At 53.3% G+C, this 26343-nt stretch overlaps 4 protein-coding genes across 10 annotated transcripts; 3 read left to right on the top strand and 1 right to left on the bottom strand.

Annotated features, from left to right (window-relative positions):
• Positions 1-1450: 1450 nt before the first annotated feature.
• LOC148640455 (BAR/IMD domain-containing adapter protein 2) lies at positions 1451-18299 on the top strand. Of its 7 annotated transcripts, none has more exons than XM_088619218.1 (17): positions 1451-1831; positions 2054-2166; positions 2575-2677; positions 2773-2942; positions 3026-3119; positions 4129-4363; positions 5513-5574; positions 5664-5735; positions 6691-6828; positions 8398-8550; positions 8630-8806; positions 10942-11449; positions 11534-11735; positions 11887-11952; positions 12333-12498; positions 13290-13330; positions 13731-18299. In XM_088619218.1, exons 5-17 carry the CDS (start codon positions 3072-3074, stop codon positions 13801-13803), a joined length of 1941 nt encoding a protein of 646 aa, XP_088475344.1. In that variant the 5' UTR covers positions 1451-1831; positions 2054-2166; positions 2575-2677; positions 2773-2942; positions 3026-3071; the 3' UTR covers positions 13804-18299. The 7 variants fall into 7 exon arrangements, 5 of the variants coding, with proteins under 5 accessions (XP_088475344.1, XP_088475339.1, XP_088475340.1 ...); XR_015930013.1 differs by lacking the exon at positions 2773-2942 and having other exon boundaries at positions 1452-1831; positions 13731-14093; positions 14136-18299; XR_015930014.1 differs by lacking the exon at positions 2773-2942 and having other exon boundaries at positions 1452-1831; positions 13731-17512; positions 17576-18299.
• Positions 13847-18299, top strand: LOC148640456 (uncharacterized). The gene is made up of 3 exons (XM_088619228.1): positions 13847-13979; positions 14068-14121; positions 14193-18299. The coding sequence occupies exons 1-3, from the start codon at positions 13861-13863 to the stop codon at positions 14998-15000; spliced, it is 981 nt and encodes a 326-aa protein (XP_088475354.1). The 5' UTR covers positions 13847-13860; the 3' UTR covers positions 15001-18299.
• Positions 18300-18414: 115 nt separating this feature from the next.
• Positions 18415-20486, bottom strand: ndufa3 (NADH:ubiquinone oxidoreductase subunit A3). Its single transcript, XM_088619230.1, has 4 exons — positions 20336-20486; positions 20155-20229; positions 19137-19214; positions 18415-18565 (listed from the first exon to the last, which is right to left on the bottom strand). The coding sequence occupies exons 1-4, from the start codon at positions 20343-20345 to the stop codon at positions 18474-18476; spliced, it is 255 nt and encodes an 84-aa protein (XP_088475356.1). The 5' UTR covers positions 20346-20486; the 3' UTR covers positions 18415-18473.
• Positions 20487-20763: 277 nt separating this feature from the next.
• Positions 20764-25928, top strand: tfpt (TCF3 (E2A) fusion partner). The gene is made up of 6 exons (XM_088619229.1): positions 20764-20959; positions 22072-22286; positions 22388-22458; positions 22876-22945; positions 23029-23184; positions 25456-25928. Exons 2-6 carry the CDS (start codon positions 22077-22079, stop codon positions 25501-25503), a joined length of 555 nt encoding a protein of 184 aa, XP_088475355.1. The 5' UTR covers positions 20764-20959; positions 22072-22076; the 3' UTR covers positions 25504-25928.
• Positions 25929-26343: the final 415 nt, after the last annotated feature.

The raw sequence follows: 26343 nt of genomic DNA, 5'->3' as shown, positions 1-26343 counted from the left end.
TTCCGAGAGCATGTAGGCACACAGGTGACGGATGTTCTTCTTGGTCCAAACACTGTAGCCCCGGTTAACCGTGTATGCTGTATGAGCACACTGGATCTACAGTAACACATCCATTGGTTTCCAGCTACTGATCAATCTAAGAGAAGTCGCACTGAGGTCAAAACTGAAGAGCAGACAAAGAATGTCATGGCATCCACAGCGCGTTCACGACTCCGATTGCATGTCACGATAGGAGTGCGCGCATCACGATCACATCGCGATACTCATTGCGACTGGCGCATCACAGTCATGGCGCCACTGTCGCGACATTAAGTCCATATATCGCGGTATGACATATCCCGACAAAACGCCCCGGCCACCATGTCGCGACATGGAGCCCGCATATCGCGATGTGGCGTAACCCTGTCAAAACGGCCACTCCTCTGTCGCGACTTGGAGCCCGTATATCGCGATATGACATACCCTGACAGGATATGCTGACCCTATGTTGCGACACAAAGTCCATATATCGCGACACGTCCTATCTAGGTATATTATGTCCTGATATGAGACCTTTGTTGCAACTGCGGTGCCAGGGTGGCATGGAAGCAAGGCGCCAGTCATGATATACACTGCCACGATATACATGCGATATACGTGGGGTCCCTATCATGACATGCTGCGGAGGGCTTGTCGCGATGGTATCCCACAGTTACGCGTTTGGCAGCAGCGTGTCACGGTAGGGAAAGAAAAAGGAAAACGTGCCTTAGAAAATAAAAAACACAGATCTTACAATCACGGTGCTTTTATGTTCTTTACAACTACAGGTTTATGTCACAGATGGTTAACTTGTTGGCATGCGTCATGTCTTAGTATTATTCACATCTAAGGAGGCTCATATGTTTATGGATATTGATTGTCTTTAAAATGTTAACTATTTAGAGACTGACGTTTTACAATCCAGTAAACTGTGCGCATTGCTATAAAATCCAAAGCAAAAAGTTTTCTTACAATGCTTATTAAGGTCTACCGTCACAAAACACAGTATGTTAAAGAAGTAAAGAATTAAGTATAAAATTGCACCATCTGGTGTGTTACACTGTTCAAAGAAACGTACTGGATTAAAGCTCTGTATTGTTCCCCGACCACGAAGGTGTGAAATTGCAAAGGCTGAGGTCAACTGATGAAAAGATCACAACTGAAAGATCTGGTGGTCGTGACTTTGCTGTTTTTGTATGTCACAGTGACGTCCCACCCAGAAAAAGAAGGCGCTATATTGAAACATCCAACAGACTGCCCCCTTTGTCTTCATCACGATCAGGAGCTCAAGTATCGAGCGTGTTGGTACCTGTAACCCTGGTTGTAGATAGTCACGTGATTACCCGAAAAAGCAAGGCGCTATATCTCGGAAACGAAAGCAGCACAAACGCTACTTTCAGCGTCACAGACCAATGAGGGGGGTTTCACCGTCCGTGCTGTTCGTACGGGGGCAGCTTCACGGAGCCGAGTGTGTCCCACTGTCCCGAGTGGGAGCGCGGATCGCTCTCTCTCCCGTCTCTCCCACAGGCGGAGCGGCGGCCAGCGGGCGGGGCCGCGGGAGAGGGGGGTCGGGTCGCTCCTGTGTGCGCCGGCCCGGCAGCCGGAGCCCCGTTATCTCATTGATATTCCGCCCGGGTGGGGGAGAGGGGGAGCGGCGAGGGACATTGTCTGGGAGAGAGAGGGAGGAGGGGACGGCTGAGCTCCGAGGCGCTGGGACTCCGAGAGGAAGCCGTATCGCCGCCTGGAGAAAGGAGACGGGAGACTGGAGACCGGGCTCGGCGCTGTGTGGTTTCGGATGATGGGCAGGGAAACGGTAAGAAATCCGGGGGCAGCGGCGAGCAGGCGGGGAGACCAGACCGCCGGAGGCGCAACAGGTGGCGACGCGGCTCCGGAGGGTCCCGGGGTCGCGGGGGGAGACGGCGTGGCTGCAGTCCGGGAAAATATCGTCGTTTCTTGTTGTTGTCGCGGTCAACCGCGCCGGCCCCGGAGTTGCGAGAGATTCAGGGGGAAAAACCTGGAAATGGTGCTTTTTCAGCCGGCGGGACGGCCTGCGCGCTGGCGGAGAGACCCCTGAGGGGATCCGGGTTCGCGGCCGCCAGTCTCACCCGCTCCCCCCGACCGGGCAGACCGAGACAGACCGAGAGGCCGGTAAGATGATACACGACCCGGACTGGGGCTCCGGGACTCTGTAACGGACCTTTGTGAGCACCTCGCTTTCTTCTTTTAATCTTTTTTTTTTTAATTTAAACACCCCAAATACAAAAAAATGAGACAGAATATTAAAATAGATACAGAAATAGACACTTCACAACCAGAGGAATTGACAATAAAAGCTGAAAATGATACTTTTTACATATCGCCATTGTAGGTCTTGACTTTTGATTCTCTAAATTTCTAATAGGATTTAAATAAAAAGGGAATTCTACCTTAAAAGTGCGAATAGAGGGAGCAGTATTAGATCATTTACTTTAGTGGATGAAGTATTTCACCAAAATAATGAACAGATTAATAATACAAAACACATCCTTTATCCAAATCAGAACTTTCTCTCCGCAGACCAACACAGCAGCACGAAACGGGAGGACCTCGCCGTGTCCTGTGCCCCTGACGCGCTACACGCACGCTGCTGGAGGAGATCACAGCAGAGACACGGGTTCGGGTACGTTCGCGCACACGCCGTGTTGGATCAGACCCAGTCGCATCCTGCGTTGGCAAACAAAACCGTTTTCTCTTCCCCGACTGTTGACACTGCAGTGTGTGGAGGCACAGTCCTGCGCCCTGTTCTCCTCAGACCTTCCCTGCTCTCGGAGGAGACGGTTGAGTCCGATGCTGAACGGGCCAGCTCCCTGCTCCCCCGACTGACCCTCCTGCTCCAGCCCTGCAGGGGGCGCCCTGTTTGACAGGGGTCCAGCGGTCAGGAGGAGGTGAGGGGCCACAGGGGGCCGGCCCGAACCGGAGTCCAGTCAGACCGGCGGGCGTCTCACTGCTCTCCGTGCTCTCCCTGCAGGTTTGGGGTGACAGGAACTCGGGGTCCCTGCGGAAGTCAGGCAGCCATGTCTCGCTCGGACGAGGTGAACAAGATGACGGAAAATGTTTACAAGGTGAGAGGAGCCCACGAGGACTCAAGAACACGAGAGGAACAGGACTCTGCTTCTGCTGTGATCATTCACTCCTTTCCCTGCTCTCTCCTCACTTTTCCATGAATATCGTCCTTACTGTCCTGTGACTGGGCCGTGTCAGTGTCCACAGGGACTAGAAGAGTCCAGAGCCCTGTGACTGGGCTGTGTCAGTGTGTCCACAGGGACTAGAAGAGTCTAGATCCCTGTGACTGGGCCGTGTCAGTGTCCACAGGGACTAGAAGAGTCTAGAGCCCTGTGACTGGGCTGTGTCAGTGTGTCCACAGGGACTAGAAGAGTCCAGAGCCCTGTGACTGGGCTGTGTCAGTGTGTCCACAGGGACTAGAAGAGTCTAGATCCCTGTGACTGGGCCGTGTCAGTGTCCACAGGGACTAGAAGAGTCTAGAGCCCTGTGACTGGGCTGTGTCAGTGTGTCCTCAGGGACTAGAAGAGCCTAGAGCCCTGTGACTGGGCTGTGTCAGTGTCCACAGGGACTAGAAGAGTCTAGAGCCCTGTGACTGGGCCGTGTCAGTGTCCACAGGGACTAGAAGAGTCTAGAGCCCTGTGACTGGGCTGTATCAGTGTGTCCACAGGGATTGGAAGAGTCTAGAGCCCTGTGACTGGGCTGTGTCAGTGTCCACAGGGACTAGAAGAGTCTAGAGCCCTGTGTCTGGGCTGTGTCAGTGTGTCCTCAGGTACTAGAAGAGTCTAGAGCCCTGTGACTGGGCTGTGTCAGTGTGTCCACAGGGACTAGAAGAGTCTAGAGCCCTGTGTCTGGGCTGTGTCAGTGTCCACAGGGACTAGAAGAGTCCAGAGCCCTGTGACTGGGCTGTGTCAGTGTCCTCAGGGACTAGAAGAGTCTAGAGCCCTGTGACTGGGCTGTGTCAGTGTGTCCACAGGGACTAGAAGAGTCTAGAGCCCTGTGACTGGGCCGTGTCAGTGTCTCTTGTCCAGAAACACACCTGGTCCTCCTTGTGTCTGTTTTCCCGTCCAGGTGATCCTGGAGCAGTTCAATCCCAGCCTGAAGAACTTCGTCTCCATGGGGAAGCAGTATGAGAAGGCGCTGACAGGTACCTCACAGCGCCGCGCCCGCCGTGCCCGGAGCCCACTCGCCACTCTAACCTCGCCCCTCTCTCCTGCAGGGGTCACCGCTGCCGCCAAGGGCTACTTCGACACACTGGTCAAGCTGGGGGAGCTGGCCAGCGACAGCCAGGGGTCGAAAGAGCTGGGTAAGAGGGGCAGGGCAGCACAATAATATTTCCTTACACTTATATAGCGCCTTTTTGGACCCTCCACTCTAGGAGCTTTACAGGTAATGGGCATCCCCTCCACCCCACCTGGATGATGCTCCAGTACTCTCCCCACACCAGCTCTCAGTGGGGAGGAGAGCAGAGTGATGAGGCCAGTTCAGAGAGGGGGGTTATTAGGAGGACATGATTGGTACAGACCAGGGGGAAATTTGACCAGGAAACTGGGGTAACACCCCTACTCCTCTCGAGGAACACCCTGGGATTGTTAATGACCACAGAGAGTCAGGACCTCGATTTGACGTCTCATCCGAAGGACGGCGCCTTTTACAGTCTAGTGTCCCCGTCACTGTACTTGGGCATTAGGAGCCACACAGCCTGCAGGGTGAGCGCCCCCTGGTGGCCCCACTAATACCTCTCTAAGCAGCAGCCTCAACTCTCCCAGGAGTCTCCCCTCCAGGTACTGACCAGGCTCTCCCTGCTGGGCTCCAGAGGGCCGTGAGCTGGGTGAGAGTGCCCCCTGATGGGCTCCAGTGGGCTGGCAGTGACCTGCAGGGTGATGTGGCTGCTGGCCAGCTAAGCTCTCCAGATCCTGCCTGCATCCCCCTGGTCCCTCTGACGCCCCTGAGCCTCTCCTTGTGACTCCGAGGACGCTGGGACACGCAGAGAGAGGGGCCATTGTTCCAAGATTAACAGCCTGAACCACATGACCTCATTGTGCTGCCAGCAGTGGGGGAGGAGAGAGGCTGGCCACTGCCTGGAGAGAATCACTAACCCAGAGTCTCGCACTGATTACAGTCCCAGTGAAGAACTAATCCAGCTCCCAGTCCAGCCTGGAGAGTCTCAGACTGCTCTGTCAGTGTCAGTGGAGTCTGATTATAATCCCAGTGAATCACTTATCCAGCTCCCAGTCCAGTCAGTCCAGTCCAGCCTGGAGAGTCTCAGACTGCTCTGTCAGTGTCAGTGGGGTCTGACTATAATCCCAGTGAAGAACTAATCAAACATATAGTTAACAAAATAAAGTTAAATAAAGTATAACAAATGTATCTCTTGAAACATTGAATTTTAGCATTTTAAGTGAATTTTTAGTTTTTGAATTCCAACAGTCACAGCATTCTGCTCACCTTCTAGGTGATACACTATTTCAAATGGCAGAAGTCCACCGGCAGATTCAAGTCCAACTGGAAGAAGTGGTTAGTTTTTAAAAGTTTCTCTTTTGTTAAGAATTTATGAGATTAATAAACTGGACCTACAGCTATATTTCCTTTTTTGCTCTCCACAGCTGAAGCTGTTCCACTCTGAGCTCCTCTCTCAACTGGAACAAAAGCTGGAGTTGGATGTCAAATACCTGACTGTGAGTTTTCCTGGGGACAGATACCAGTGTCCTTCATGTACTGTAGTGCAGTACAGTGACTGTGAGTCTCCCTGGGGACAGATACCAGTGTCCATCATGTACTATAGTCCAGTACAGTGACTGTAAGTTTCCCTGGGTACAGATACCAGTGTCCTTCATGTACTATAGTCCAGTACAGTGACTGTGAGTCTCCCTGGGTACAGATACCAGTGTCTTCATGTACTATAGTCTGGTACAGTGACTGTGAGTTTCCCTGGGTACAGATACCAGTGTCTTCATGTACTATAGTCTGGTACAGTGACTGTGAGTCTCACTGGGTACAGATACCAGTGTCTTCATGTACTATAGTCCAGTACAGTGACTCTGAGTCTCCCTGGGTACAGATACCAGTGTCCTTGATGTACTTTAGTCCAGTACACTGACTGTGAGTCTCCCTGGGTACAGATACCAGTGTCCTTGATGTACTTTAGTCCAGTACACTGACTGTGAGTCTCCCTGGGTACAGATACCAGTGTCTTCATGTACTTTAGTCCAGTACACTGACTGTGAGTCTCCCTGGGTACAGATACCAGTGTCTTCATGTACTATAGTCCAGTACAGTGACTGTGAGTCTCCCTGGGTACAGATACCAGTGTCTTCATGTACTATAGTCTGGTACAGTGACTGTGAGTTTCCCTGGGTACGGATACCAGTGTCCTTCATGTACTATAGTCCAGTACAGTGACTGTGAGTCTCAGTGGGGACAGATACCAGTGTCCTTGATGTACTATAGTCTGGTACAGTGACTGTGAGTTTCCCTGGGTACAGATACCAGTGTCCTTCATGTACTATAGTCCAGTACAGTGACTGTGAGTCTCAGTGGGGACAGATACCAGTGTCCTTGATGTACTATAGTCCAGTATAGTGACTATGAGTCTCCCTGAAAAAACTCTTCTTCCCTGTCTGACTTTGTCAGGCCACGCTGAAGAAGTACCAGTCTGAGCGGAGGTCTAAGGTCGACTCAATTGAGCGCTGTCAGTCGGAGCTGAAGAAACTGCGCAGAAAGAGCCAGGCCAGCCGTCACCCTAATAAATACGGGGACAGAGAGATGCAGGTACCACCCTCTCTACCCTTTCAGTTTTTGTTTTATTAAAGAATGTGACTCTAGATTGTGTTCTAATCAGTGTGTCTCTAGTCCTGTAGTATAGTGTGATTACAGCACAGTGCAGTATCACACATCAGAAATCACAGTGCTGTCTCTCAATGCTCTAGTCCTGCAGTACAGTGTGATTACAGCACAGTGCAGTGTAGTGCAGTGTCACACATCAGAAATCACAGTGCTGTCTCTCAATGCTCTAGTCCTGTAGTACAGTGTGATTACAGCACAGTGCAGTATCACACATCAGAAATCACAGTGCTGTCTCTCAGTGCTCTAGTCCTGTAGTACAGTGTGATTACAGCACAGTGCAGTGTAGTGCAGTGTCACACATCAGAAATCACAGTACTGTCTCTCAGTGCTCTAGTCCTGTAGTACAGTGTGATTACAGCACAGTGCAGTGTGGTACAGTATCACACATCAGAAATCACAGTGCTGTCTCTCAGTGCTCTAGTCCTGTAGTACAGTGTGATAACAGCACAGTGCAGTATCACACGTCAGAAATCACAGTGCTGTCTCTAAATGCTCTAGTCCTGTAGTACAGTGTGATTACAGCACAGTGCAGTATCACACATCAGAAATCACAGTGCTGTCTCTCAATGCTCTGGTCCTGTAGTACAGTGTGATTACAGCACAGTGTCACAGACTAACCAGATTTGAAATTGCTGACTCGGCTGTAACTCAGACAAACACAAAAGGTCCCATTGAACCCAGTCAACTGTTTGTTCTTTCAAGGAGGAAATCAGATCAGATTAGGGTAAAGGGACAAATCCGTCTCAGCTGACAGAGCAAAGGGGATGTTTTTCTGTCTCGCCTGCTGCTGTTTGGGGGACAGGACGTGACCCCCCTTTACTTCCTGGATTGGCTCGTGTTGATCGGCAAGATCACCTGACCTGACTCAATCCTTCTTAAGTTTTGTTAAAGAGATACTTATAAGCAGAACATTACAATAAAATCACATTATCTGAGAACTTCCCTGTCTGTTCCTCAGGCTGGGACAGGGGATCACACACTGTATTATTAATATTGAGAGACAGGCTCACTGTTCCTCAGGCTGGGACAGGAGATCACACACTGTATTATTATTATTGAGAGACAGGCTCACTGTCTGTTCCTCAGGCTGGGACAGGAGATCACACACTGTATTATTATTATTGAGAGACAGGCTCACTGTTCCTCAGGCTGGGACAGGAGATCACACACTGTATTATTATTGAGAGACAGGCTCACTGTCTGTTCCTCAGGCTGGGACAGGAGATGACACACTGTATTATTATTATTGAGAGTCAGACTCACTGTTCCTCAGGCTGGGACAGGAGATCACACACTGTATTATTATTGAGAGACAGGCTCACTGTTTAATCCCAGAGTATCTGTCACAGTGCAGTAGGAAGTGCACCTCTGTCTCTATTTCTCCCTGCTGGCAGTGGGAGCACAGCCTGTCCTCTCTGGACAGTCAGGTCTGCCTGTGTCCAATTTCTCTGGCCAGGCTGTGATCACTCAGCCTGTCCTCTCTGGACTGTCCAGTTCGTAGAGCTGATGAGCCGCCGGCAGGGGGAGCTGGACACGCTGGTTGCCGTGGGTTATCGCTCGGCGCTGACGGAAGAACGGCGCCGTTACTGCTTCCTGGTGGACCGGCAGTGTGCTGTGACCAAGCTGCTGATTGGCTACCACTGCAGGGTGAGAGCAGGAGCCCGGGCGCGGGGTGGGGGTTCAGGGGACAGGGGCGCCAGCACCTCACACCTGGCTCTGTTCCCAGGTGAGGGAGCTGTTGTCTCAGAAACTGTCGTCGTGGCAGCAGTCCTGTGCCCAGCCCACCCGTCTGCCAGAGAGGGCACTCAACCTGGTTCGACAGACAGCACCCTCCCCCGGGGCTGCTGGGATAGCAGAGGTCCTCCGTGCCGCCAAGCTGGGTGCCAGCGCAACCCTGGAGCAGGTGAGTGAATCTGTGTGTGTTTGGACTATAGAGCAGGTGAGTTAATCCATGTGTGTTTGGACTGCAGAGCAGGTGTGTGAATCCATGTGTGTTTAGAATCTAGAGCAGGTGAGTGAATCTCCAAAGTGACATAATAATTAAATATTTAATCAATGTATTCAGAGAGGAAGTGTGCAGTAAAAATTGGAAACTAAAAGATCAAATTCTTCACCAAAGGCCGTGGGGTGAGACAGGGCTGCAGCCTGAGCCCAACACTGTTTAATATCTATATCAACGAATTAGCAGGAATGTTGGAGCAGTTTGCAGCTCCTGGTCTCACACTACACGACACAGAAATCAAGTTCCTGCTCTACGCAGATGACCTGGTCCTGCTGTCGCCCACAGAACAGGGGCTGCAGCAGAACCTGGCACTGCTGGAGCAGGACTGTCAGACCTGGGCACTGACAGTCGATCTGGACAAGACCAGAGTTATGGTTTTCCAGAAGAAAGCCAGACCTCAGGGAAACAGGTACAAATTCACACTCAACAACAACACATTGGAGCACACATCCAGCTACACATATCTCGGTCTCACTGTCAGCTCATCTGGGAGTTTTGACCTGGCAGTGAAGACACTGAGGGAGAAGGCACTCAGGGCTTTCTACACAATAAGAAGGAGGCTCTTCAACATCAACCCACCAACAAGAATCTGGCTCCAAATATCTGAAAGTGTAATCCAACCCATTGCCATATACGGCAGTGAAGTGTGGGGTCCCCTCACAGACCAGGAGTACACCCAATGGGACAAGCACCCCACAGAAACTCTGCACATGGAGATCTGTAGAAACATCCTCCGTGTGCAGAGAAAAACACCTAACAACAGGTGCAGGGCCGAATTAGGCCAGTACCCACTGTTGATAAATATACAGAAAAGAATATTAAAGTATTGGCTATACCTAAAAAACAGCGACCAAAATTCCTACCACCACAGAGCCCTGCTGAGCCAAGAGCTGAGCCCAAAACAGAGGCCCCTGAGCCAGCTGGTCCTGAGGCTCACTGACCTGAGCCACACCGACACTAACCAGCCTCAGGACAGCACTGCTAGAGCACCACAACCCAGACTCAACCACATCACAGCACAGATCAAACACCAATATCTCACACACTGGGACACACACACACAAACACAACATAAACTGGAATGCTACAGAACCCTAAACAGACAATACACACTAGCCGAATATTTGACCAAGATAAAAAACAGCAAGGAGAAACAGACCCTGATGAAGTACAGGCTCAGTGACCACAGCCTGGCCATAGAAACTGGACACAGGCAGACCTGACTGTCCAGAGAGGACAGGCTCAGTGACCACAGCCTGGCCAGAGAAACTGGACACAGACAGACCTGACTGTCCAGAGAGGACAGGCTCAGTGACCACAGCCTGGCCAGAGAAACTGGACACAGGCAGACCTGACTGTCCAGAGAGGACAGGCTGTGCTCCCACTGCCAGCGGGGAGAAATAGAGACAGAGGTGCACTTCCTACTGCACTGTGACAGATAGTCTGGGATTAGAGAAACATTCTTCCCTAAATCCAGAAATCTAATCCCAGAGTTCCCACACCTGCCAGAATCACAACGGGTCCCAATCCTACTGGGAGAGGGAGGAGGGAACTCAGTTGAACTGGCAGCCCAGTATGTGATCTCCGGTCACAGCCTGAGGAACAGACAGTGAGCCTGTCTCTCAATAATGCCCCATGTGTTTACAGTATATGTAAATATTTTATGATACATCTTTGTTGTAAATGGCTATAATATGTCTGTAGATTTTATTTTATTTTATTTTTTGTTTTGTTTCATGTTAATTTTATTATTTTTATTTGCTGTGGCAACACTGATTGTACCCATCGGTCATGCTCATAAAGCACCTTGAATTGAAAATTGAATCAATGTGTGTTTGCACTCTAGAGCAGGTGAGTGAATCTATTTGTGTTTGGATCCTAAAGCAGGTGAGTGAATGGGTGTGTGTTTGGACCCTAGAGCAGGTGAGTGAATGGGTGTGTGTGTTCGGACTCAGAAGAAGTTAAACCCACAGTTTTGTGTGATTCTCGGCTGCGCAGTGCTGATCGATTGCCCTTGCATTTTCTGTCTCTCTCAGAGGCTCTCTGTCCAGGAGGTCCCGCCTCTCCTCAATGGAGACGCTCAGTTTCGGTCCCGCGCCCCGCCGAGCGCTCAGAAAGAGTCTTCCAAGCATTCACCAGCCCAGACCGCCCGCCCTCACACCCAACAAGCCCATCACGGGCCCCAGCTCGGCAACCACAGCTTGACCACTTCACAGCAGCCTCCTCTCCCTTCATCCGCCCACAGTGTGTCACTCTCCCACAATCCCCCCGTTTCCTCTTCCTCATCTGTCAGCCAGAGTCCTCCACCAGCCCACAGTTCCCTGCAGGGCCCACCTGTGCCCCAGAGTGCCCCGCAGAGTCCTCCGCAGTCCCACAGTGCCCCGATGTCTCGTGCACTCACCCCACTGCCTCCCCCAGAAGGCACCGGTAGTCCTCCTCCTTCCCACAGTCCCCTGCCACCCTCCCGCCCATCGGAGCTGTACTCCACTGCCACCCTGCCGTTGCCACGGAGACCAGTCAGCGAGGCGCGCCTGGGATTCCTGGGTGAGTCCGGGGCCGGGGGCCGGGGGGCTGCTGGGATCGGGCGGGGAAATGTGACCGGCGCTCTGCTCTGTCTCTGTCTCCCAGGGAGCACTCTGCCCCGCGTCCTGCCCCTGTCCGCACCCGCGCGCGTGGAGGCGCTGTTCCCCCACTCGCCTCAGGGGGGCGCCGGCGAGGCCGCCGCAGGGGGGGCCTGTCTGCTGCACTTCCTGGCCGGAGACACGCTGACCCTACTCATCTCTGAGCCCCGCGAGGGCTGGCACTACGGGCAGAACGAGAGGACTGGCCGGTAGCCCTGTCTGTCCCCCTGTCTGTCCGTCTGTCCGCCTGTCTGTCCTTCTGTCCCCCTCTCTGTGCCTCTCTCCCTCTATACTTACTTACTGTCTCTGTGTCTATGAGTCTCTGTCTAACTTGGTTTGTCTCTTCTCTCTCTTCTTCAGGAAAGGCTGGTTTCCTTTCTCGTACACTCAGCCCTGCGAGAATTCACCTGATCAGCCCGACACCAGGTCTGCACTGTGTGTCTATCCTGCACACTGTGTGTGTCTGTCCTGTCCCGCACACTGTGTGTCTGTCCCGCACTGTGTGTCTGTTCTGCACACTGTGTGTGTCTGTCCTGTCCCGCACACTGTGTGTGTCTGTCCCGCACTGTGTGTCTGTTCTGCACACTGTGTGTGTCTGTCCTGTCCCGCACACTGTGTGTGTCTGTCCCGCACTGTGTGTCTGTTCTGCACACTGTGTGTGTCTGTCCTGTCCTGTGTGGATCTGTACTCTGGGTGTAGTGTGTGTGTGTATCTGTACTACTCTGGGTGTTGTCTAGTGTGTGTGCTGTAGTGTGTGTGTGCTGTGTTGTGTGTTTGTCACACACTCCCTCTCATTATTCCCTCAGCTCTCCTCCTCTCTCCAAGCTCAGCAGCACCAGTACCGGCAGCCTGCACACGCTGGGCTTGGGTCCGAGCCGCTGGGCCGCTGAGCTGGGCGATGAGCGCTGCCCTGTGAGCTCCTTCCACCCCCGACCCCGGCCCTGCAGCATGGTGAACCCCGACACCTGCACGGTCAGACACCCCTCTCTCTCAGTGCAGTGTTCATGTACTGGAGTGTCCAGTCAGTGTGTCTGTATGAACCCCTCTCTCTCTCAGTGTAGTGTTAATGTACTGGAGTGTCCAGTCAGTGTGTCTGTATGAACCCCTCTCTCTCACTGCAGTGTTCATGTACTGGAGTGTCCAGTCAGTGTGTCTGTATGAACCCCTCTCTCTCTCAGTGCAGTGTTCATGTACTGGAGTGTCCAGTCAGGGTGTCTGTATGAACCCCTCTCTCTCTCTCACAGTGCAGTGTTCATGTACAGGAGTGTCCAGTAAGTGTGTCTGTATGAACCCCTCTCTCTCTCTCAGTGCAGTGTTCATGTACTGGAGTGTCCAGTCAGGGTGTCTGTATGAACCCCTCTCTCTCTCTCACAGTGCAGTGTTCATGTACAGGAGTGTCCAGTCAGTGTGTCTGTATGAACCCCTCTCTCTCTCTCAGTGCAGTGTTCATGTACTGGAGTGTCCAGTCAGGGTGTCTGTATGAACCCCTCTCTCTCTCTCACAGTGCAGTGTTCATGTACAGGAGTGTCCAGTCAGTGTGTCTGTATGAACCCCTCTCTCTCTCTCAGTGCAGTGTTCATGTACTGGAGTGTCCAGTCAGGGTGTCTGTATGAACCCCTCTCTCTCTCTCACAGTGCAGTGTTCATGTACAGGAGTGTCCAGTCAGTGTGTCTGTATGAACCCCTCTCTCTATCTCAGTGCAGTGTTCATGTACTGGAGTGTCCAGTCAGGGTGTCTGTATGAACCCCTCTCTCTCTCTCCAGCTGATAGCTGAGATGACATCACCTCCGTCTTCTCCCACAAGGTATGAGATTTATTTAAAAACAGTTAAAGTGTCTCTGGGATTTGTGACTCAGACAGTCCTGCTCCCAGTTATATGTGCCTCCTGGCAGTGTGTGTGATCGAGAGTGATCGGCACTGGTGGTCAGTGTCAGTGTCCGGCTGTGCGGTGTGTGTGATCGAGAGTGACCGGCGCTGGTGGTCAGTGTCAGTGTCAGGCTGTGCGGTGAGTGTGATCGAGAGTGACCGGCACTGGTGGTCAGTGTCCGGCTGTGCAGTATTGGTCTGTTGTTGTGGCTGTGATTACCTGAGCTGAGCCCCTGACTCCAGCTCCTTGCTGGTGGTGGGGCTGATCTCCCAGGCAGGCAAGGTCAAAGTTCAAGCTGTCTTCAGTGCCTGACGCCTTCCTGCTCCCTCTCTCCCAGGACCAACCCCTTCGCTCACGTCCGGCTCCGGAAAACAGTGACCAACGACCGCTCAGCCCCGCTGATCCAGTAGGAATCTGGACCGGGACTGGACCGGGACCGGCCCTGCTCGGCCAGAGGTCACTGTCTGATGAGACCGAGCAATCTCCCCAGAACTGTGGAGAAACTTTGCACTGGTCTGAGGAACAGAGTGAGTCTGTTCTTTAAAACAGCCAGATCACCCTGTACTACACTGCACTACACTACACTGCACTGCACTACACTACAGCAGTGTTACACTGCACTACACTACACTACAGCAGTGTTACACTACACTACAGCAGTGTTATACTGCACTACACTACAGTGCACTACACTACAGCAGTGTTACACTGCACTACACTACACTGCACTACACTACAGCAGTGTTACACTGCACTACACTACAGTGCACTACACTACAGCAGTGTTACACTGCACTACACTACACTGCACTACACTACACTACACTACAGCAGTGTTACACTGCACTACACTACACTGCACTACACTACAGCAGTGTTACACTGCACTACACTACACTACAGCAGTGTTACACTGCGGTGCACTGCACTACACTACACTACACTGCACTGCACTACACTACACTACGCTGCACTACACTACACTACAGCAGTGTTACACTGCGGTGCACTGCACTACACTACACTGCACTACACTACACTACACTACACTACAGCAGTGTTACACTGCGGTGCACTGCACTACACTGCACTGCACTACACTACACTACACTGCACTACACTACACTGCATTACACTACAGCAGTTACACTGCACTACACTACACTACAGCAGTGTTACACTGCACTACACTACACTACAGCTGTTACACTACACTACACTGCACTAAAGCAGGGTTACACTACACTACACTGCACTACACTACAGCAGTGTTACACTACACTACACTACACTGCACTACACTACAGCAGTGTTACACTGCACTGCACTACACTACAGCAGTGTTACACTACACTGCACTACACTACACTACAGCAGTGTTACACTACACTACACTGCACTACACTACAGCAGTGTTATACTGCACTACACTACACTACAGCAGTGTTACACTGCACTGCACTACACTACACTACAGCTGTTACACTACACTACACTGCACTAAAGAAGGGTTACACTACACTACACTGCACTACACTACACTGCACTACACTACAGCAGTGTTACACTACACTACACTACACTGCACTACACTACAGCAGTGTTAAACTGTACTACACTACAGCAGTGTTACACCGCACTACACTACACTACAGCAGTTACACTACACTACACTGCACTACACTACACTACACTACACTACAGCAGTGTTGCACTACAGTCCAGTGTAGTAAGTTCAGCAGTGTTACAGTAGAGTATCACACTTCAGACATGATGCAGGTCCGGCCAAACCACATGTCCCAGACACCCTCCTCCGCTGCTCTTTGTGTAAAGAAGCACCTCCTGCGTCCCTCAGACTCTGGAGAACTGAGCCCGTTTCCACTCGCTGTTCCCCTGAGAGCTGTTTCGGCGGTCGTTCTCATCAGGCAGCTGAGCCTGGCGTCATCAGAGCCGGTGTGGTACCGTCGCCGGGAAGCAGGGGGCGCTGCTGAGCCACCGCTGGACTCCAGGGGGACTGGCTACACCTGGCATTGGGTGCTGCAGTTGGAGAGAACTGGTGTTTTATCGGAGGGCAACACAACTAATCCGGGGGGGACAGACTGTGGAGCCTTCCTTTAAACATAAATACTGGTGTCTTAGTACTAAGAGTAGCAAAGGACAAAACTACATTTCCCATTCTCCCCTTCTGTTGCGATCAACAGGAAAGACTCATGGGATGTGTAGTGTGTGCTCTGTAAATGAAAATGGACTTATTCCCTGTGTAACAGAGCACAGCTTCACAAAGGCCACTGTGAGATACTAAATCCTAACTTGACACAGAAGTGCCACCATGTGACGATAGGTTTTCACTGCGTATTTACAGTGACAACGGTTAGAGGAAATAGGTGTGTGTTGGTAGACTAGATTCAAACACTAGATCACTGACAGAACTACAGGAATAGACTGGAAGGAAAATCTGAGATTCTAATGGTAATTTAATTTTCTTTTTTTTATTAGTACTGTTTAGTTATTTGGAAATAAGGAGGAGACTGGAGGGGTCTTGTCATGTGAGGGAGGGGAACTACAACTCCCACAGTGCTGTAAGCCTAAGCCCTCGCTGCTGTACTTGGGTTCCTGCTGCAGGTGCTCATGGAAGTTGTAGTTTTCTTTCCCCCGGCTGGCGGAACAGCTGAAAGGCTGTTTTTTGAGGAGAACTCTCAGACGAACGGAAACTACAAATACCACAATGCAGTGGATCACCTCAGCAGACACGCAGGAGACTTCCATTCAGCTGGTGCTAATGGGAGCTGTAGTTCCGTTAACATGCAGAAATTAAGCAGAACCATATCTGGTTCGTCTAACCCAGGGGGCTCTAGCAGCAGCGACGGGGTAAACTTGGCAGGGTTGCAGCACGGTCTCATGGGAGTTGTAGTTTCTTCACCGACGTTCAGGAGAAAAAGTTACAGGGGAGTGAAAGGAGCAGGGTGGACTATATCTCCCACAAACCCACAGGGCACAGCAAGGGCTTATGGGAGCTGTAGGCTCTCTCTGCTCCATGTGTCTTTGGACTGGGAAAGGAGGTGGAAGCTGTGTGAGGATGTGAAGGAGTGAAGGAGTCAGGGGATCGACAGGGAAGGGAAGGGGACAGTGGGGCGACCAGAGGGCGACAGGAAGTGGCGAGGCGTTCGGGTACGTGCGGGGGGCCATGGCTGACACCCCCTCTGTCTGTGGGGCTCAGGACACTGCAGCGCAGACTCGTGATGACCGGGGGGGCGCCCAGCGTCTGAACACGAACGGGGATTTACTGGTGGTATTACAGCGGCTCCAGCTCCACAGCCGGCAGTCCGCTCCTGGCTTTCCAGAGACGCGCGGGCTCGGTTTCGATCAAGTCCAGAAACGGAACCCGGGATCGAAAATGTCCGCAGGCATCTGGTAAAACCTGGAGTGGATCGGTCTGCTGTCACTGCCGAGATGAGTGTAATTGTTCTGCATGTTGGTCTTTACTCTACCAGAGTGTAGCCAGATTAACAGAGAAGAGTAACTGTAACGACATTAAATAATCACAGTAGCACAACTGCGCTTTTTTATAGCTGTTTAATTTTGTACTTTCTTTAAGCACTGTTTTCTTAACCCCTGGTAACTCTAATATAGAGTCACAGACAGCAGTATCACTGTAACACCACTCACCCTCCCTCATCCTATAGACTCTATAGTCACAGACAGCAGTATCACTGTAACAACACTCACACTCCCTCATCCTATAGACTCTATAGAGTCACAGACAGCAGTATCACTGTAACAACACTCACACTGCCTCATCCTATAGACTCTATAGAGCCCATACAGCAGTATCACTGTAACACTCACACTCCCTCATCCTATAGACTCTATAGAGTCACAGGCAGCAGTATCACTGTAACAACACCCACACTCCCTCATCCTATAGACTCTATAGAGTCACAGACAGCAGTATCACTGTAACAACACCCACACTCCCTCATCCTATAGACTCTATAGAGTCACTGACAGCAGTATCACTGTAACAACACCCACACTCCCTCATCCTATAGACTCTATAGTCACAGACAGCAGTATCACTGTAACAACACTCACACTCCCTCATCCTATAGACTCTATAGAGTCACAGGCAGCAGTATAACTGTAACAACACTCACACACCCTCATCCTATAGACTCTATAGAGTCACTTACAGCAGTATCACTGTAGCAACACCCACACTCCCTCATCCTATAGACTCTATAGTCACAGACAGCAGTATCACTGTAACAACACTCACACTCCCTCATCCTATAGACTCTAGAGTCACAGACAGCAGTATCACTGTAACAACACTCACACTCCCTCATCCTATAGACTCTATAGAGTCACAGACAGCAGTATCACTGTAACAACACTCACACTCCCTCATCCTATAGACTCTATAGAGTCACAGGCAGCAGTATCACTGTAACAACACTCACACTCCCTCATCCTATAGACTCTATAGTCACAGACAGCAGTATCACTGTAACAACACTCACACTCCCTCATCCTATAGACTCTAGAGTCACAGACAGCAGTATCACTGTAACAACACTCACACTCCCTCATCCTATAGACTCTATAGAGTCACAGACAGCAGAATCACTGTAACAACACTCACACTCCCTCATCCTATAGACTCTAGAGTCACAGACAGCAGTATCACTGTAACAACACTCACACTCCCTCATCCTATAGACTCTATAGAGTCACAGGCAGCAGTGTTACTGGTCTGGGTGCACTGGGACAGTGTTGGGGGACCCTCTGCTGTCGGGGTGAGGGTCTGGGGGGCTGATCTGACATGATGCCGCCCGCTCTGTGTGAGAGTCCCGGTGTTGTGCTGCTGTGCACCCTCTCTTTCTGAAATAAAGACTGCTAGCTCCTGCCTGCCTGAGTCGTGTGTTGCTTTCGGGGTGAGGAAAGATGTGGGGCGCCCCTGGAGTGGGGGTGCAACATCTGGCGCCACTCTATCAGGGGCTAACGAGGAGCCGGACGCGAGCTTCAGTCAGACAGAAGTGTTTAATGAGCGACAGGATGTACAGCCCGCAGACGACAGGGTTCACAACTTCTTCATCCAGTCCAGCGTCGGGCCCTGGGGGTCACAGGGGTGGCTGGGCACCTCGGGCATGTTCCCGTCATCCCTCAGGGGCACTGAAAGGAGAGACCGAGGTCAGAGCGCACTCGGTCACAGATGGAAGGACCTGTCCCTACCCCAGTCAGAGTGGACCAGCCCAGCCTCCACCCCCCCAATCAGAGTGGACCAGCCCAGCCTCCTCCCCGACCCAATCAGAGTGGACCAGCCCAGCCTCCACCCTCCCCCCCCAATCGAGTGGACCAGCCCAGCCTCCACCCTCCCCCCCCAATCGGAGTGGACCAGCCCAGCCTCCACCCTCCCCCCCCCAATCAGAGTGGACCAGCCCAGCCTCCACCCTCCCCCCCCCAATCAGAGTGGACCAGCCCAGCCTCCACCCTCCCCCCCCCAATCAGAGTGGACCAGCCCAGCCTCCACCCTCCCCCCCCCAATCAGAGTGGACCAGCCCAGCCTCCACCCTCCCCCCCCAATCGGAGTGGACCAGCCCAGCCTCCACCCTCCCCCCCCAATCGGAGTGGACCAGCCCAGGCTCCATCCACCCCCCCAACATTCAGAGTGGACCAGCCCAGCCTCCATCGACCCCCACCTCAGAGTGGACCAGCCCATTGCTGGGGCAGGAAGGAGACTCACCAGGATAGTTGTAGGGTACGGCCATGTTCATGGGCCCCGCGTACTTGGTGTAGGGGCTGATCAGGGGGAAGAGGACAGCTGCAGAGACAGAGGTACAGGCCTGGTCAGACTCTCGGAGCGGATCACACCGCCGCGGACCCGACTGACATCGCGGCTCTGTAAAACCCGGAGCGGATCACACCGCTGCGGACCGGATTGACATCGCGGCTCTGTAAGACCCGGAGCGGATCACACCGCCGCGGACCCGACTGACATCGCGGCTCTGTAAGACCCGGAGCGGATCACACCGCCGCGGACCCGGACTGACATCGCGGCTCTGTAAGACCCGGAGCGGATCACACCGCCGCGGACCCGACTGACATCGCGGCTCTGTAAGACCCGGAGCGGATCACACCGCCGCGGACCGGACTGACATCGCGGCTCTGTAAGACCCGGAGCGGATCACACCGCCGCGGACCGGATTGACATCGCGGCTCTGTAAGACCCGGAGCGGATCACACCGCCGCGGACCCGGACTGACATCGCGGGGCTGTAAAACCCGGAGCGGATCACACTGCCGCGGACCCGGACTGAAATCGCGGCTCTGTAAGACCCGGAGTGGATCACACTGCCGCGGACCCGGACTGACATCGCGGGGCTGTAAAACCCGGAGCGGATCACACTGCCGCGGACCCGGACTGAAATCGCGGCTCTGTAAGACCCGGAGTGGATCACACTGCCGCGGACCCGGACTGACATCGCGGGGCTGTAAGACCCGGAGTGGATCACACTGCCGCGGACCCGGACTGACATCGCGGGGCTGTAAGACCCGGAGTGGATCACACTGCCGCGGACCCGGACTGACATCGCGGGGCTGTAAGACCCGGAGCGGATCAGACGGACACAGAGACAAACACAGGCGGTCAGACAGACACGCTGATGGACAGACGGACGGGCACTGGGAGAAAGACACGCTGATGGACAGACGGAAGGGCACTGGGAGAAAGACACGCTGATGGACAGACGGAAGGGCACTGACCCAGCGCCCCGATCCCGCACGCCACGGTCACCACAGGCTCTCTGCTCCAGGCGCCCTTCAGGAAAGCTGCCACACCTGTAAGGAGAGGAACAGGGTCACCGGGACACTACCGCAGCCCCGCCGGCAGACATGCACACAGCCCAGCGGCCCAGCCCGGGCCGACCCGACCCGCTGTACTCACGTCCAGCCATGATCTCCACCGGGAAGCAGCAGGGCCGAGAGGGCTTCTGGGAAGGGGGGCCGAGCCCGACAGATATTTAACGACAACCGGAGCTGCTTCGGCGCCATTTTGGTTCAACATTTCAGCCCTTTTGCGGGGCTTTTGCGACCTCCTTCTCGGAGCCAAAATGGCGCTAGCTTCGTCGCGCCACACTCGTTACCGTAATCACCCACGAAAGGAAGAGTTGCGCACTCGAGATCGGTAAACACTGTAATGTTCTTTGTTTCCTGTTGCTACAAAAGCATATGTTTTTTTTATTTCTCTTAGTCCGAATCCTATCTCAGCCGTAAAATGATGGCATTTTAACTCTTAAAACACATTTTCAAGTTTCGATTAAAAAATAATTTTGCACGTAAGAGGGTTGCGCTACGTATTTTACGGTAAGAAAAGCGGTTGATGACGCAAAATTCGTGCGCCTCTTCCAAGCCTGAAGACGAGCGTCTGCAGTCTGTTAACTTGGCGTTGTTTGGCCTGATTTAATTTAAATAAATGTAAGTCCCTGACAAAGCGGCCATCCGCAGACGGCGCGCTGAAGGAGAAGACACCGGGGATACCTGTGGCCTGGACTGTAGATCGTAGCATCCGGTAAGACGCAAATAGAGACTGAGGCGGAGCTGTACAGTTAGAGGAAACTGAGAACAGCGAAGTGTGTGATTACAGCAGGCAGGGGTGTCCGCAGTAATAATCATAATCGCTGACACTCCATCCCGCTTTACAGGTAATGGGGATCCCCTCCACCACCCATGTGCAGCCCGACCTCAGTAGGGGAGCAGGGACTCCTCTCCTGTGGGCAGTGTCAGGGCAGTAGTGTAGTGAAGTGTGTGTTGGAGCAGTGGAGGTGTCGCACAGCTCTGTGCACCAGGGACTCCTCTCCTGTGGGCAGTGTCAGTGCAGTAATAATAATTATTGCTTACACTTATATAGCGCTTTTCTGGACACTCCACTCAAAGCGCTTTACAGGTAATGGGGATCCCCTCCACCACCACCAATGTGCAGCCCCACCTGGATGATGCGACGGCAGCCATAGTGCACCAGAACGCTCCCCACACACCAGCTCTCAGTGGGGAGGAGAGCAGAGTAATGTAGCCAATTCATAGAGGAGGATTATTAGGAGGCCATGATTGGTAAGGGCCAATGGGAAATTTGGCCAGGACGCCGGGGTAACACCCCTACTCTTTTCGAGAAGCGCCTAGGGATTTTTAATGACCACAGAGAGTCAGGACCTCGGTTTTACGTCTCATCCGAAGGACGGCACCTGTTTACAGTACAGTGTCCCCGTCACTATACTGGGGCATTAGGACCCACATGGACCGCAGGGTGAGCGCCCCCTGCTGGCCCCACTAACACCTCTTCCAGCAGCAACCTTAGTTTTTCCCAGGAGCTCTCCCATCCAGGTACTGACCAGGCTCACACCAGTTTAGCTTCAGTGGGTTCCAGTTGTGAGTTGCAGGGTGATATTGCTGCTGGTGTAGTGTTGTGTGTGTTGGAGCAGTGGAGGTGTCGCACAGCTCTGTGCAGCAGGGACTCCTCTCCTGTGGGCAGTGTCAGTGCAGTGGTCCAGAGTGCGCGAGTAGCTGCTGCCCCAGGGGATTATGGGGGACTGGACCACACAGGACCCTGTGCTGGTCGAGAGGGAGCAGCACCCCCTGCTGGTCTGTGAGAAGGCCGCGTGACCCCTGCCCATCGCTGTCCCTTAGGCAGGATGATGGAGGACTTCTCCGGCCTGGCTCTGCCCCCCCTCTTCGGGGGCAACATCCTGGAGGCGGAGCTGGAGACGGAGGGGGTGGAGTTCGTGGATGGGGGCGGGGTCTCGGAGGAGCCAGGGGCAGAGCTGCGTGAGGAGGCGGAGCAGAGGGAGAGGGACAGGAGGAAGTACCAGGCGCTGAGCCGGCGCTGTAAGGAGCTGGAGCAGGTGGGGCGCCGGGCCCGGCCGATCCGATCCCTGCCGCGGGGGGAGGGACAGGAGCTCACGGGCTCCTTCCATGTCTACCGCTCGCTCTCTCTCTCCCTCAGGTGAATGAGAGAATCTTGTCCCGCCTCCACCAAGTGTGCCGGCTGACGCGGCGCCTGAAGAAGGAGCGCAGGTGGGCAGGAGGAGGGGCCTGAAATGGCAGGGCTTGCAGGACTACACTTCCCACAGTGCCTTGCGGCGGCTCCATCAAAGGCTCATGGGGGTTGTAGTCCCCTTGTCTGTGGAGCACTACAGCTCCCGCTGGCGGAGTGCCTCTGGACTGTGACTGGAGATCTTACCCTCAGGCAGCTACAGGGCCCACAGCCCGCTCCTGCGTCATGGGTGCGAGTCTCTGAGCCCTGGCCATGGCGCCTGGCGGGCTGGGTTCAGCAGAACTGCTAGGTGTTCTGCGCTTGGTCTGAAATAGGCAGTAAGAATTTTAGAAACTACATTTCCCACAGTCCCCTGCAGTGGGCAGGCAGGGCCTCGTGGGAGCTTTAGTTCTGTGGCTGAGACAGCAGGTGCCCTGACCCTTGTCTGTCTGCTGCAGGTTCCTGATGAAGACGCTGACTTCCTACGGGGACGACTTCCGCAGCGCTCAGCTGACCCTGCTGCTGGAGGTGAGGGGGCGGAGCCAGTGTGATGAGGGGCGGGGTGTGGGTGAGTCACTTCCGTTGCCGTGACTCCTTGCTGTTTGTTCCAGGAGGAAGGCGGGGCCCTGGCGGACTCTGCCCACGGTGGGGAGGAGGAGGGACTGCACGAGCCCTCTGGCTCCTCCCCCTCGTCCGTCCTTCAGCCAGCAGCCGGGCCCAGGAAGAAGAGGCACCGCGGCGCGCGGGAGAGAGACCGGGAGCTGCAGGTGAGTCCCTGACCGTCCCTCCTCTGTCTCCACCAGCGGCACGTCCTGTCCCTGTCCCTCCCTCTCCCTCTCCCCGCCAGCGTCCTGTCCCTGACCGTCTCTCCCTCTCTCCGCCAGCGTCCTGTCCCTGACCGTCTCTCTCTCTCAAGTTCAAGTTTATTGTCATTATACTCATAAACATGGTATATGGTATAACGAAATGCTACTTAGCTAGCTCTCGGACATAAGTAGTACAAAGAAAAAAACAACAACAACAACAATACAATTGTGTAACAAAAGAAAGACAGAGACAACAGGCAGTGTGCAAGAAAACAACAACAGACGATGTGCAAAAACAGCAACAGGCAATGTGCAAAAAAAACCCCCAAAAAAACAACAACAACAGGCAATGTGCAAAACAACAAAAGGTAACAGGTTATGTGCAAAAAAATGTATCAACAGAATGAAATAAAGGGATAGAAATTATGGGGAGTGAGCCTTTGACAGTGAGCCTTTGTGGTAGAGGGAGATTTTCAATGTGTGTTTGGGTTTTTGGTAAGAAAGAAAGAAGGAGGTTCAGATCATAGGTGAGAGGTGAGGTGAGAGTGAGAGAGGCTGGGAGTTTAACAGTTTGATAGTGCGGGGGTAAAAACTGTCTCTGAGTCTGGTAGTCCGGGCCCGAATGCTCCGGTACCGTTTTCCAGATGGTAGCAGATCATAAAGTCTGTAGCTGGGGTGTGTGGGGTCTTTGATGATGCTTAGAGCTTTCCTCAAGCACCGTCTGTCATAAATGTCCTGGATAGATGGGAGGGTAACCCCAGTGATGGACTGGGCAGTTTTCACCACCCGCTGTAGGGCTTTGCGGTCAGCAGCACTGCAGTTGCCACACCACACTGTGATGCAGCCTGTCAGTGTGCTTTCTGTAGTGCATCTGTAAAAGTTAGTGAGGATCTGGGGACATATCTTAGCCTTCTTCAACCGTCTTAGGAAGTACAGGCGCTGTTGAGCTTTCTTGATCAGACAGGTGGTGTTGAGAGACCATGTGAGGTCCTTGGTGATGTGGACGCCAAGGAATTTAAAGTTACTGACCCTTTCCACTTCAGTCCCGTTGATGTGGATAGGGGCATGTCCGGTTTGCAGTTTCCTGAAATCAACGATCAGCTCCTTGGTTTTGCTGACGTTGAGGGTGAGGTTGTTGTCATCACACCACGTTGTAAGGAGATTGACCTCCTCCCTGTAGGACCTCTCATCATTGTCTGTGATCAGACCTACAACTGTGGTGTCATCGGCAAACTTGATGATGGAGTTGGTGTTGTGTTTGGCCTTCCAGTCGTGGGTATAGAGGGAGTAGAGCAATGGACTAAGCCACACCCCTGGGGGACCCCAGTGTTCAGAGTTAGTGTGCCGGAGGTGTGGTTTCCAAGCCTGACAGCCTGAGGTCTGCCTGTCAGAAAGTCCCGAGTCCAGTTGCATAGGGTGGTGTTGAAACCCAGTGCACTGAGTTTCTTGACTAGTTTCTCTGGGATGATAGTGTTAAAAGCTGAGCTGAAGTCAATGAATAGTAGTCTTGCGTATGTGTTCTTTTTGTCCAGATGGGATAGGGCCGTGTGTGTGGCAATGGAGATTGCCTCATCTGTGGATCTGTTGGACCGGTAGGCAAACTGGTACGGGTCCACTGTGTTTGAGATGGTGTCCTTAATGTGCTTCATGACCAGCCTCTCGAAGCACTTCATGATGACAGGTGTTAGTGCCACTGGTCGGTAGTCATTAAGACATGTCACTGTGGTTTTCTGTGGTATTGGGATGATGGTGGTTGTCTTGAAGCAGGTGGGGACTACGGCTTGGGCCAGAGACATGTTGAAAATGTCTGGGAATACACCCGCCAGTTGATTGGCGCAGGCTCTGAGGACGCGACTGGGTATGCCGTCGGGTCCTGCAGCCTTGCGTGTGCTCACTTTTAGCAGAGATCTCCTCACCTCGTCTGCAGACAGTGAGAGCAGCTGGTCAGCTGCGGAGGGGGCAGTCCTGATGACTGGTTCTGTCTTGTTGGCTTCAAACCGAGCATAGAAGGTGTTGAGCTCATTAGGCAGGGAGGCATCATGGGCAGCCTCCCTCTCCCCGCCAGCGTCCTGTCCCTGACCCTCTCTCTCTCTCCCTCTCCCCGCCAGCGTCCTGTCCCTGACCCTCTCTCTCTCTCCCTCTCCCCGCCAGCGTCCTGTCCCTGACCGTCCCTCCCTCTCCCTCTCTCCACCAGCGTCCTGTCCCTGACCGTCTCTCCCTCTCCCTCTCCAGGCGGAGCCGCAGTTCAGCGGGTACCCCAGCCCCCCCGACTTCAGCTGACCCGCGGGTGCTGAGCCCCTCCGCAGCCCGGATCCACGGCTGGCCTGTGGGAGAGGAGCCCACTGCGTCCACAGTCCAGACATCACTGGGAGCAGGACTCTCTCGTCACTGGCAGCTCACTGCACAACAGTGCCCTCCTGTGGCTGGGCAGGGGTCTCCTGGGAGAGCTGAGCTGGGGGTCCGCAGTGCCGTCGGAGAGCTGAGCTGGGGGTCCGCAGTGCCGTCAGTGAGCTGAGCTGGGGGTCCACAGTGCTGTGATTGACTGTTTCTGATTGTAAAAATAGGGATTTTTAATATAATTATTGAAAATAATAGGAAAAAAAGGTTGTTGATCCATTATTTCTTTTAACAAACACAAAGATGAACCTCAGAGCAGCCTCTGTAAATGTGTCAACAATAAAGGAGAAAGGGCTGTTGGCAATGGAGCTGTGTGCTGTTCGTGGGAAATCTGGACTCGCCAGGGTTTGAGACCGGGCTGCTTGCGGGCTCACAGTGGTTAAGGGTTCGACCAGCCATGGAGGTCTCAGGTAATGTTGTAAACGGGTGAGGGCAGAAGAACTTCTGAGACGCATGCATACACGCGCACCACGGCCAGTTTTCCCACTTTGACCCACCGGTCTGTCTTCAGACTGTGGGAGGGGACTGGAGCACCCAGAGGATACCTGTGTGAACACGGGGAGAACATGCAGACTCCACACAGACAGCACCCCAGGTGTGTCTGTGGGCTTGTCCCCTGTGCTCACACTGTCCTGCTCTGTCCCTGTGTGTGTCTGTGGGCTTGTCCACTGTGCTCACACTGTCCTGGTCTGTCTGTCTGTCTGTCTGTCTGTCTGTGTCTCC

The sequence above is a fragment of the Lepisosteus platostomus genome, chromosome 25 (assembly GCF_059453375.1).
Source record: "Lepisosteus platostomus isolate fLepPlt1 chromosome 25, fLepPlt1.hap1, whole genome shotgun sequence".
NCBI classification, from domain to species: Eukaryota; Metazoa; Chordata; class Actinopteri; order Semionotiformes; family Lepisosteidae; genus Lepisosteus; species Lepisosteus platostomus.
This window is presented reverse-complemented; position numbering and strand designations above follow the sequence as displayed.